The following is a 14,037-nucleotide window of genomic DNA, read 5'->3' on the forward strand; positions in this document are numbered from 1 at the left end:
CGTAGCGATCATGGTGGTGAATTTCAAAACTATCACTTTGATAAGTACTGTGACAAGTATGGTATTGAGCATAACTTTTCAGCTCCTCGAACTCCACAACAAAATGGCGTTGTGGAGCGTAAAAATCGTGTTTTAGAGGAGTTGGCAAGAACAATGCTAAATGAGGGTGGATTACCAAAATACTTTTGGGCTGATGCAGTTAGCACAACTTGTTGTGTTTTAAACAGGATCTTAATCCGTCCTATTTTAAACAAAACCCCTTATGAGCTTTTAAAAGGAAGAAAGCCAAACTTGTCACATCTTCACGTGTTCGGTTGTAAATGTTTTGTTTTGAATAATGGTAAGGAAAATATTAGGAAGTTTGATGCAAAAGCGGATGAAGGTATCTTTCTTGGATACTCACTATCAAGTAAAGCTTATAGAGTGTATAATAAGCGTCTACTTACTGTTGAAGAATCTGTCCATGTTTCTTTTGATGAGTCTTATCCGAAAAGTGTCGGAAAAGGTATTTCTTTTGATGACGCAGGTGTATCTACAGAAGACATACTCAAGGAAGCTGTTGCGGAAACTGATCAGTCCAGAACAGCTGCCCATGAGAAGGAGGATGATACTAGTCATGAAGAAGATGAGGAAGAAAGGACAGCTGAAGTGAATGACCTTCCACCAGCTTGGAAATCTTCAAAAGACCATCCTATCGATAACATCTTGGGAGATATTTCAAAGGGAGTAATGACTCGTTCTAAGATAAGTAATTTTTGTTCTCACTTCGCTTTTGTTTCCCAAGTAGAACCTAAAAATGCCAAAGAGGCCTTGATTGATGAATTTTGGCTAATGGCCATGCAAGAAGAGCTTAATCAATTTAAAAGAAATAACGTTTGGGAATTTGTCCCTCGTCCGCGAGATCATCATATCATAGGTACTAAATGGGTTTTTAGAAATAAGCTTGATGAAAACGGAGTGATAACTAGGAACAAGGCACGTTTAGTAGCACAAGGGTATAATCAAGAGGAGGGCATAGACTATGAGGAAACTTATGCTCCCGTTGCTCGCCTTGAAGCTATACGTCTTTTGCTTGCCTATGCGTGTTCTAACAATTTTAAGCTTTACCAAATGGACGTAAAGAGTGCTTTCCTAAATGGTGTCATAAATGAAGAGGTATATGTCTCACAACCTCCTGGTTTTGAGAATGCTGAAAATCCAGATTACGTTTACAAATTAAAACGAGCTTTGTATGGTCTTAAACAAGCCCCTCGGGTTTGGTATGAAAGGCTTAGCAAATTTCTAATTGATCATGGATATTCAAGAGGTAAAGTGGATAATACTCTCTTTATTAAACATAAGGGAAAGCACATCCTTTTAGTTCAAGTTTATGTAGACGATATAATTTTTTGTTCAACTAACATACACTTGGTCGAAGAATTTTCTAAGGTTATGCAGGGTGAATTTGAGATGAGTCTCATGGGGGAGCTGAATTACTTCCTAGGACTGCAGATAAAGCAACTTGATGAGGGTACAACAGTATGTCAAACAAAATACTGCAGAGAACTACTCAAGCGCTTTGGAATGAATGACTCAAAAACAATTGACACCCCTATGCCTACCAACGGAAATCTAGATAAGGATGAGCATGGTAAGTGCGTCGATGTCAAAAAATTCAGAGGTATGATTGGATCTCTTCTATATCTCTCTGCTTCTAGACCTGACATCATGTTTAGTGTTTGTATGTGTGCACGATATCAATCAAATCCTAAGGAATCACACCTTAAAGCTGTTAAACGCATATTTAGATATCTTCATGGAACACCTAAATATGGGCTTTGGTATTCCAAAGGGAGTGATTGTAGCTTAGTAGGTTACTCCGATTCTGATTTTGCTGGCTGCAAATCAGATAGGAAAAGCACGAGTGATACATGTCACCTGTTTTCAAACTCCTTGGTAAGTTGGCATAGCAAAAAGCGGGTATCTGTGGCTTTGTCAACTGCAGAGGCTGAATACGTTGCAGCCGGTAGTTGTTGCGCTCAGATTTTGTGGCTAAAGCAACAACTACAAGACTTTAACATTCAACTCAAACGTATTCCAATAAAATGTGACAACACTAGTGCCATAAACCTTACTAAAAACCCTGTTTTACACTCACACACTAAACACATAGAGATTAGACATCACTTTCTTCGCGACCATGTTGAAAAAGGAGACGTTGTATTTGAGCATGTTGATTCCAAAAATCAGCTTGCTTAAACCTTTGGCAACGGAACCGTTCTTCAACATTCGTCGTGAATTAGGGATCTTAGATCTTTCTCAATTGATGTCTTAAGCATGTTGGTTCTTATTTATATTATGCCTCACCTTGGTTGATGAGAGCTGTTTTAGATATCATTTATACATCACAAGATTACGTCAGTAGAGGTAATATCACTCCTTTCTATGATTCTTTTACCACTATGTGATTGTGTATGTTAGAACAAAAGTTCTTACTCTCGTTGATGTAAATTTGTTTGCATATATTGTTTGAACATTAAAAATATGATTTGTGAATCATACTTGGGCATAATTATCATGACATACTTCATAATGCATATACATACTGCATAAAAATTCATTAAAATCAAGTTTGGCATCAGCATGTATCGATCCAAACATGTATGCATCGATTCATATCTTCTGCATTTCAAATTTGTCAAAACTGGTTCAGGATGTATCGATCCATCCGTCGTTTGTATCGATACATAGACCTTTTAAAAACAAAAATGCATGATATGGATCGATCCATGGCCTTATGCATCGACACATACTGATGCTATTTGAATTAAATGCATTTTTTCTCTCTCATGGTCTTTTTTGAATTGTTGTACAATATATGGTTTAGCTTATGCAATTCTTAAACGCGTTCTACTACTTAAATGCTTATCACTTTCTGTTTACTTCTGATGCTTTTGCCCCTATTTGTCATTCTTTGTGAGTGATTATTTACATTTAAGCTTCCTTCTTTGTGATGGTTAGCTTCTTTATCATTTTTTGCCATGTCCTGCTACAACATGTTGCCTTGATAAACCTGTTTCCTCTTCTTTTTGATGTTGACAAAGGGGGAGAAATGCAGATATGTTGACAGATATGCACAAACTCAGGGGGAGTATCACACATCTTGCCAAAAATTTGCCATCATCAAAAAGGGGGAGTTTGTGAGCAAATTCTTTACTTTGAATAAATTTTGAATGATAGCAAATTGTGTGATCATCATCCAAGTGTTTGCTGTGCATTGTTTTACATGATTCATTTGTGTTTTTATCCCATACTATTGTTTCATGACTGTACATAAAGATCCACATTGATACATCTCTTAAAAAGAACTCATAAAAACTATTTTGTGTCAATATGTATCAATACATACTCCTATGCATCGATCCATAAAATATGTTGAAAACCACAAAACACTTTTGTTCAGTATGTATCGATCCATACGAGTCATGTATCGATACATGGACAGGCAAAATGCTCTAAGGATCGATCCATACGAGCCTTGCATCGATCCATGTTAGTTGAAATGATCTATGTATCGATACATACGCATTTTGTATCGATCCATGCTTACATAAATTCTCTAAAATTCATCAACCTTATAGTATGTATCGATGCATAACTTCATGTATCAATACATAAGTCTGTTTTATCTACTAACAGCTTATGTTTTTCATATATAAGTAGTATTTGTGACAGCAGTGCGATACAAGAATTCTGAGAGGGAAAAACAGTTGAAACACCAATCAAAGGAGTGTGTAGCAGCAATTGTTTGAGCGATTAGAAACCTGAAAGAGACTTCATCTTCTCCATCTTCATAATCTCTTTTCTTCAAGAACATCAACACATAATCATTCTTGTTCTTCGGATTAAAGGATTAACGAGATAACGTTCAGTGGTAACGATCAAGGATCTAGCTGAGGTGTTCAGTGGAACGATCGAGGATCTAGCTGAGTTGAATATTGAAGGGGGTTTCGAGGAAAAACCAATTGGTTTGTCCTTCAAGAACTGGAGTGTTCTTGCGGGTTTGTCAGTCATGTTTGCAGAACAGATTCAGCCGCAGCGTTGCGTTTGGAAATCGGGGGATTTCACAAACAGGTCGTGGAACCGGTGAATTGTTTGCAATTTCTTGCAGGAAATTCTTGATCCTGCTCAGATCAAGTGGAGGTTTCATACAAGAAGAAGTTCTTGGGATTTAGAATTCTGTCTTTGTATTGTAACCTTGTATCAACGAATTCGGCATTATTGATAATCAAAGTTCTCAATTTCATTTGAAATTGAGAGGGAGACGTACCCACACGCGAGGACGACGTGGGGAACTTCCTTACCACATCTCTGCGTATCGTATTCTTTCCTTATCTCTCTTTACGTTTTCAACAGTTTCGCAATTTCAGCTAGTGTGTTGTGGCTGTACTTTCTGCGATACAATAGTGGCAAGAAAACTTCTTTAACTAAAGTCCACTGTTGTTCATCATTGATCACATACACACCAACTGTTTGACAAAACTATTAGCTGAGTTTTATTCATTGGAATTAGGATTTAGTGATAAGGGCATTCAATTTGATAAGACTCTAGTGTTAATAATTTCTGTCACTCTAATTCAAATCCAGCAATAAATTCGCGTGTCTGGTTTTCTAGTAGCGGTTCAGAATAGACGGAAGTCGATTCGGGACTGAAATTTTCCGCTAAGTTTCAATAACTCTGATAAAATTTTAAATCCGTTCATTTTCAAAGAGGTGATCTATTCACCCCCCCTCTCGATCACTAGCCACACCGTCTAACATTGTAGTATACTATGATGCATCTAAGATGGGGTTGGGCGGTGTGCTTATGCAAAAAAGGCAGGTTGTAGCTCATGCTTCGAGACAGTTTAAGGTTCATGAGCGGAACTACCCTACTCTTGATCTAGAGTTGACATTTTTAGTATTCGTGCTAAAGTTATGGAGACATTATTTGTATGATTCTAGATTTGAGGTATTCAGCGATCACAAGAGTTTGAAGTATTGTTTAATTAGAAGGAGATGAATATGAGGCAGATAAGATGGTTGCAATTTTTGAAGGATTACGACTTTGGTTTGAACTACCATCCCGACAAAGCCATTATTGTAACTGATTCTTTGAGTCAGAAGTCCTTGCACATGGCGATGTTGATGGTTAGAGAGTTGGACTTAATTGAACAATTCAAAGATTTGAGTTTGGTCTGCGAGGTGACTATAAATAGTGTCAAAATAGGCATGTTAAAGCTGGATGGTGGTTTTCTTGATGAGATCAGAGAGAGTCAGAAGCTGGATGTACCCTTGGTTGATCGTCTGTCATCAGTTAATGAAGACCAATATTTTAGATTCGCTGATAATGGAATTCTACAGTTTTGGAATAAAGTGTGTGTACCTGATGTATCGGAACTTGAGAAGACTAATTAGGAGCATCTTTTGAGGGCTTGCGTCTTAGGGAAAGAAGGTGCTTGGGAAGATTTTATGTCATTGATCGATTTTACTTATAATAATAGCTATCCATTCGACTATCAGAATGGCACCGTTTGAAGCATTGTGTGGGAGAAGGTGCATGACCCCTCTGTGTTGGTATGAGTCTGAAGAGAGTGTTGTACTTGGACCAAAGATTATGTAACAGACTACAAAAAAAGTGAAGATGATCCAAGATAAAATGAAGGCATATCAGAGTAGGAAAATAGTTATGACGATAAACGGAGAAAGGATCTTGAATTTCGAGAGGGGGATCATGAATTTATGAGAGTCACACATGTGACTGCTGTTGGGAGGACTTTGAAGTATAAGAAGTTTACTCCTTATTTTATTGGTCCCTGGATTTTTTAGGAATTGGAGTTGTTGCCTATATGGTGGCCTTGCCACCGTCTCTTTCAAACATTCATGATGTTTTTCATGTGTCTCAGCTTCATAAGTATATTTCTGATCTTTTGCATATAATCCATATGGATGATGTACAAGTGAGAGAGAATTTGACTATTAAAGAACTGTCCATAAGGATCGAGGATCGAGAAGTGAAGCAGCTCAGCGGGAAGGAGATTGCTTTAGTGAAGGTGGTCTTGGGAGGACCTGCTGGAGGGGGTCTGACTTGGGAGTTGGAGATCCAGATGAAGGAATCATATCCAAATTTATTTTCGCTAGGTAATTCTAGAGCGCGGAAATTCTTTTAAGTGGGGGAGAGTTGGAATACCCGAACTTATAAATAAAGTATTTTATTTAATCGTTCATGTGAATTATTCATTACATTTGAAATTTGATATTTTCTGAGTGTAAATGTAATTTGGTAATTTATTAATTACCGAGGTTATGAGATTTGAGAGTAGATAAATAAAATATTATTATTTGGATTATAAAAAATAATTAGACATAATTAATTATTTTCTAAGAAGGTATATTATAATTAAAAAGTTATTTAAATTGAATATTTAATATTTATTTAACTTAAATAATAATTTAAATAAATAATTAGGGATTGAGTCATTTGTGTGGTTATAAGGGAGTATGAGGTGACTGAAGAGAAGTTGATATTAACTTGGTAAAAAATGTGATTTTAAAAAATAAGACCCATATAAATTCTAAAATTTAGGGAGACATTAGGTTTTAGAATTCTGAGAGTACGTGAAAAGAGGCAGAGTAACAAAAAGGGATTGTTGGAAAGGAGAGCTAGGTTTGAGAAGAGAGATTCACAAAAGTTGCTGGAATTATCATCCTTGCTGCAAATCTAAGGTAAGGGGGAATTGTCTACTCATTGGGTGATTTCAAGCATACAGGATAATGAGAGTTTCTTACCCTCCAATCAGCGCCTTAGGGGTTGTATACTTTTTTTTTCCTTTTTGGCTTGTGATCAATATGAATTGACCAATAAGATTTGGACAAAATCTTATTGATGCAATTATTGAATATGTTTTGTATGTTTTTACCATGAGACCCTAAAAGAGATCGGTGTTATTGTTTGCAGGGTTATAATCATAGGTTGAGTATGTTTTGATCGTATAATTATTTTTTTGGTTGATAGGTGTGGAGTTGGAATTTTCCTCCAAGAATTCGAACGACCTGTTCGGGTCATTTGATTACCCAAATATGTGATTTTAAAATCCTATGTTGTTTTTCCCTAATTTTTTCATAAATAGATTATTTCATGAAAATTTTCCCAAATATAATAAAACGACAAAAACTTAAAATTCGGAACTTTTGTTTCCTTAAAGTTTGACTTCAATATATAATTACAAGAGTGTTTTTTTAGATATGCATAAATAATAAAGTGGAGGAATCACGATGCGCAAGCAGTTACACACCTTGTTTTTTAAATATTTTTTCAAATTATATTTAATCTAGTTAATTTTTTTTATTAATTAGCAATAATTTATTAATTATAATTATGATAACAAAACAACGTAAAATCGATTTTTTTAAAAATCATATGTAATGGTGTGATGTCACGCCATACTCCACTATTCTATAATATCGAAACCATAATTATTTATTTTAAGAGCCAATACAATATTTCTTTAAATTACTACATCATTATTAGGCCTTTAATTTATTTTATTTCAAAATTATAATCTCAGTGGTCATAATTATAGCCGCAATGGTCATACAAATTCTTCTTAAAAATGGGGAATGAATTTTTTCTAAAGAAAACTTAATCAATTCTTTGTTTAATTGTGAAATGAATTTTTAATTTATTTTATTTATTTATCTTGCAATGCAAAATGAATTTTAATTAGTTTTATTTATTAAATTTGGTATAGTAGCCAGAGTGATTACAACGACGACTTTAATCGGCGATTTCGATTTTCAGACATTTTTGGTATTTTCGGGTTTCGAGTGTTTTCTGCAAAAAAAATTTAGTTTGGGAGTCCTTCAGTGATATTAGAGTCCTTTTGGTGATCTTAATTTGAGTAAATTGAGGGAACTGTCTGTCCTAGTAGAGTTATCATTCGTAAATCTTTATCCTTTTTGAAATATTGTGAGAATTATTAGTTTTTGAGATATTTTAAAAATTATGAGTTTTTGAGACATTTTGAGAATTATGAGTTTTTGAGACATTTTGAGAATTATGAGTTTTTCTATATTTTGATAATTATGAGTTTTTGAGACATTTTAAGTTCCCTGAGTATTTTGAGAAGTTGAGGATTTTGGGTAATAACATAACTTTACCCTTTTTGATGACAAGATAATTAAAACATTTTTAAAAATATTTTTGAGTATAGTAATCCATAGAGGGATTACAGTGATGGTCTTTATTGGTGATTCAAGTATAGTAATCCATAGAGGAATTACAGTGATGACCTTTTTGGCGATTTGAGTATAGTAATCCAGAGAAGGATTACAGTGATGGCATGTGATTGGCGAGTTATCGGTTCAAGAGTGGAACCTTTTTTAGAATGTTTTGTTGTTGTGATTTTATAATGCTATGATGTGGATGATGTTGCATGTTTACCTTCTGTATGATCATGCATTCATTTATTTTCGAGATAGGTATGACTTCGGTCCAGTGATGTCATGGTTCAGAGAGAGACTATGGCGGTCTCACGTCCAGAGAGGGGCACAGTTTAGAGAGGAACCAGGGACATGGGAAAATCAGTAATATAACCCTGATCCCAATAAATTTTGGTACCACATGCATTTTAAGAAGGAGTTGGTGGCATTAGCATTGTATTTGCATTGTTGTCTATTTGATTGTGTTTTGGGTGCGAATTATACATTTTATAACTCGTTATTACTATCCTGATGTTGTATTTCATCGTTAACATTTGTTAGATGTATTACCACCCCCTGCTTGTTATTGTGGCGTTTGTGCTCCTCGGGAGTACAGACAATTAGGTACAGGAGTAACCGCTTGAGTTAGAGGATAGCGTCGATATGTCTTTAGCTTTTATATTTGGGTCTTAGAGGAGTCGTTATGATATGTAGCACTGAGGATGAGATGTCATTTTGTATTTGTGTTATGCTTTTCTTATGTTAGAGTTCTTTTGTTGTTGAGGCTTTAATGTCAGACTTTATGATTTCCGCTGCTTATTTTCATATGAATATTTTGTGTTTAATGTTTTTACGCTATGATGAAGCATGTGTTACACTCTAATTGTGAATTGAGTTATTTTATTAAATGTCAAGTCGGGGATTAGGATGTTACATCTCTCCTCAAGTGTGACCAATAATATCTCTCATCCAGACTAGCAATGGTCTGTCTCTTGCCAGATGACCGCTAAGACCACCATCGTGCAGATCTCGAATTAACTTATCTCTTAAACATGAGCAAGAAAAGCATAGTCGATCGCCTTTAAAAAAATGGCCATCTCGAATATGAAAATATGCACAAGGATGTTTTCCACTACACTTGGGCCATAAATCCTTGAATTCATCATCACCTTCATACGACTCTTTAAGGAACCCAAAGTCTACTATATCATGTGCTAAGGTAATCAGCAAGGAAGCCCTCATTCTTAGCGCATCTGCTACCTTGTTAAAAACCTCTAACTTGTGCTAAATAATAAAAGGAAAATTATACATAAAACTCGTCCATTGAGCACGCATCTATTTTATCACCTTCTAGCTGTGAAGGAACTTCAAAGCTTTATGGTCAAGGAACATAACAAATTCCTTCTGAACCAAATAATGTTCCCATTGGCGCAAAACTCTAAAGACTACATAGAAATCCTAATCATAAGTACTCCATTTTGGGCGAGCATTGCTTAATTTCTCATTGAAAAAGGCCAATGGTTTTCGCTTGAGACAATACAACTCATCCTTACTCTACTAGAATCACATTCAACTTAGAACACTTTGCCAAAATCAGGAAGCGCTAATACTAGGGTGGTACATAACTTCTCTTTAATCAATGCAAAACTCTGTTCTTGCTCAAACCCCCAATAAATCTTCACTTTCTTCAAACATCCAATAATATGCGCATTGATAGTACAAAAGTACTTGATAAACCTCCTGTAGAAGGTGGCTAGACCGTGAAAGCTACAAACCTCAGTCACTCTTTTCCTTTCTTAGAGACTAGAAGGACTGGTACTGCATAGGGACTCGTGCTCTCACGAACGAATCCTTTATTCAACAAATTCCCAATCTGCTCCTTTAAAATCTCATTCTCCTTAAGGATTATATGATATTTAGGAATGTTTGGTAAGCTAGACTTAGGGGTGGCAAAACGGGTCTAATCCGTCAAGCGTGCCCGTTTTGCCCACACTTTTTCGTGGGATGGGTTAAGGTTTTAGGCCCGCACCATTTAATGTGTCTGCCCCCGCCACGCCCTGTTTTTTTGCGGGATTTTACAGACACAATCTTTTACATACAATTTTGTAAATTTTAGGCCTAAAATGTTCAATGCATGTGGGTCTGTCCCGCCATGCCCTCACTTTTATGCGCGGCAGGCCAAGGTTTTAGGCTCGCACCCGTAAATATGCCCGTCCCACTCCGTTTTTTATGGGATTTTGCTGGGAGAGCCTAAATGGGGCAGACATGATTGTTTTCCACCCTTAGCTAGACCCTAGAATGAGGTCAATCTGATGTTGAATGTCTCACATAGGAAGCAAATTGTTCAATAGCTCCTCTGCGATCAACTCCTTGAAATCCTCTAGAATCTTTAGCACTTCTTTTGGAGTTGTTGCTTCCTCCTTTACAACACTACAGATTAGTAAACGTTAAACATATAATGAAAATATAGGTTGCAAGCAACAAACTTGTGAGATAGCATTTGGCGCATTCGAAAACACTACGGATTAGAAAATGCTAAACCTAGAATGAAAATACAGGTTGCAAACAACAAACCTGTTAGATAAAATTATGAAATCCATGAGATAGAGAAAAGTACTGGATTTTATTGTGATCAAAAGTAATATTGACGGCCACGCCAAAGGTGCGTAAATACAAAAACAAAGATACCTTAATGGGAATTTAATGCAAAACATAAATAAAACAGAAAATTGCTTAAAATACTAAAATGTTATTTTTGGGCCCGAAAGGTATAATAATAGTCATTTTGATATCGGACGCCAAACTTGCACAAAGTCTGTCGAACATTTCCGATGAGTGATTTCTTCTTCGATACGCGCAACCAGCCTTCATACATAAAAAATGGTACTTGAAAAAACTGAAGCTTAACGATTAAAGCAAATAACAATTATGGAATGTGATGAATCAGGAAAGTTCAGGACCCAAAGATGAAAAGAAAGATAAGTAGAATAGAAATCACTCGAGTGCATGGAAAAGCAATCAGGGTTTGTACGAGAAGGAAAGGTTTATAATTTGCGTAAAAAGTAGAAACAGGGCTATGAAGGTGAAGTGGCATTTATATATTGCAGTGAGGCAAACAAATCAACGATCCCAAATAAAGAAAAAATAGCATATAAAAAACAATGGTTGAATTTGCATCGATATTGTAACAACACTTAAGTACACTTAAGCATCCTAAAAGGATGTGCCACACCCTAGTCTAAGGAGCTAGGGTCACGTGTAAAAGCGATCGTACTAAACGTTTCAATAATAAGACTTATATTTAATACGTGGTTCCTAATATTATTCACGCCGGTTCCTAAATTTTTTCGTTTCCCCATGCAATGAATCCGACATAATAAGCCAAGCCCATATTCAAAAAGACTTCCTATTGATATGTCACAATAAACTTTGGAGACAACTGTTATGAATCAGACACTGACCTAAAAGAAGGAAACTCAATTATCAATCTTGATAAAATATTAGGATAAAATACAACCCTACTATAGAGTTCCACGTCAGACGATGCTCATTATTGGATGCCATCAAACGGTCTCTCATGTTCCACCGAGGGAACGTCCATATCGTCATTCATATATGAAGAATCTCTCGAGGCATTTTCTCTGTAATTCAACTCAATTTACTTGTCATTCATTATATAAAGCATTTCACTTAAATCAGATTTAAGGTATTCTCTCTAACTCAACGTTCCCTCACAAACTTGAATGTTTGGGTGGTATCTTTGTAAGTTAACTCTTTCATCGTCGTACAAAAAATTAATTCCATTGCATTACAATTTTATTCCACCATTTTCCCTAGCAAAACAAATGCAAATTCGAATTTCAGTCAAACTAACTACAAACGAAGAGACAATTTTATGGGCCAATATATACAAGAATATTTCTTATATTGTTAGTCTCCATTTTTGTCCATTAACAACAACCAATAGTATTTGAGTGCCTTTTGGAGTATATTGTACAAAATTGTACTAATTGGGTTTGCATATAAGAAATAAACACCTTGTAGTAAGATGTAAATCTCATCTTACCATTTTGTTATTGTACTCTAAATTTGTCCATAAACATATTTCAATTCCATCAATTTTAATTATATATTCAAATCAGACACAAAAACGACATCCACCACCATCCTTACCACATATCCAATGACATCCCCACCAAATCCTATGCGTTGGATCATGACGTTCCTCGGGATTCCTCCAACATTTCCCTTCTAATAAAGCAAAATACAATTATCAAATTTATATAAAAAGCCAATATTCTATTCACGAAGTTATATCACACCTGTCACAACCCTATTGGCTCTCAAAATACCATAGTTTCATTATCACGAGTTTAAAATATAAAAACACGCAAACTCAAAATCTCGTGACCATTTTTCATCTCGAAATAATCGCCACATGTCCAATCAAGTTGGTCCAGCCAGCCAACTATTCCATCATCTTTCATCACACTTCACGAAAACATCAAATTCAAAGTACAACACTAATTGACAATTATACCCTCATAACCCCATCGAAATTACTTTAAACACCTCCAATCCTTCCGTGAACCCTCTCCGGTAAGAATCATGAACACACGAGAAACAAACCAAAACCATTCACAATTTCACGTAATAAATATAATTTATAAATTTTCAATCCAAACTAAATAAAATTACAAGAAAATTTAGAAATTACTAAAAAAAATATTGAAGGTGCTGTTTGTTTCGAGGCGCATCTGCGAGAAAGAGAAGCGAGAATAATTAATCTAATCGCGATCGGAGCTATCTTTTTCGTGTTTTCCCAAGCGATCTCTTCGAGATTTTTCCGATTAACCGTTGAAATACTCAGATTCAGAGCTTAACGATCTTTGCTGCTCTGACAACAGGATTTTCTCTAGCAATAGTTTCCCGTCCGGCCGCTTTGTAATCGTAGGAACAGTCATGACGATCGGAGTAACGGTGTTGGGAGCAGAAAAGATCACCGCAACGGCAACGGAATCCTGTGAGACCGACTCTCTTTCGACAGCCAGAACAACGGTTAACAGCGCGTTTAGCTTCCGACGACGTCGTTTGGGGCTGGACTTGTGAATCGTCGTCGCTAGGATGAGATCTTTTCGGAGAACGTGATGACGTGGCGGATCTGGCCGTGGAATTGTCTTCAAAAAATCTAGACGGTTCTGCTACAGTGGCCATGGCGGGGGTTGTGGTGGTGGTTGTTGGAGGATTGATGCATGGTGTGATGGTTTCGGGAACCTTGAATTCAGTTTCTTCTTTTTTGGTAATTTTGTGAGCCATGTGAGAGAAACGAAAGAGTTTTTTTTGTTGTTGTTGTTGTTGTTGTTTGAAGAAGAGATTGAGATTTGAGAAGAAAATGTGGGTGGGATTTTGTAAAGGGTTGGTTATGAGGTTGAGATTGGTAATTGCAAATTGACAATGCAAATTGGTAATGCAAATTGAATATTATGGACATTATGGAGACGCGTATCATAATGCCTTTTTCTGACCCACTATACAATTTTACAACTTTGTCCACTTTTTTTAATTGTTCCACACCGCCCTTGCCTACTCTTTTGACGTGGTCCTTTGTCATTATATTTTATTTTAAGAAAAGTAAATTTGTCATTTTAAATGTGGCAACATAAAATAGTCATTTTGAAATGAAAATGAGTAGGATTTAGCTCATCGGTAGAGCAATAGTTACCTTTTTCGCTTTTTGGTTTAAGCAATAGTTATATTTAAGATGTATCTTCTTTAGATTTGCCTATTAAAAAATATTAATGTTATTATTACACGTTA

At 35.8% G+C, this 14,037-nt stretch overlaps 1 protein-coding gene across 1 annotated transcript; it reads right to left on the minus strand.

Moving 5' to 3' along the window:
* Positions 1 to 12,864: 12,864 nt before the first annotated feature.
* On the minus strand, positions 12,865 to 13,747 carry LOC127075746 (zinc finger A20 and AN1 domain-containing stress-associated protein 5). Its single transcript, XM_051017214.1, has one exon. The coding sequence runs from the start codon at positions 13,534 to 13,536 to the stop codon at positions 13,093 to 13,095; it is 444 nt and encodes a 147-aa protein (XP_050873171.1). The 5' UTR covers positions 13,537 to 13,747; the 3' UTR covers positions 12,865 to 13,092.
* Between the last annotated feature and the right edge of the window lie 290 nt (positions 13,748 to 14,037).

Source organism: Lathyrus oleraceus, chromosome 4, assembly GCF_024323335.1.
Source record: "Lathyrus oleraceus cultivar Zhongwan6 chromosome 4, CAAS_Psat_ZW6_1.0, whole genome shotgun sequence".
Taxonomy (NCBI): domain Eukaryota; kingdom Viridiplantae; phylum Streptophyta; class Magnoliopsida; order Fabales; family Fabaceae; genus Lathyrus; species Lathyrus oleraceus.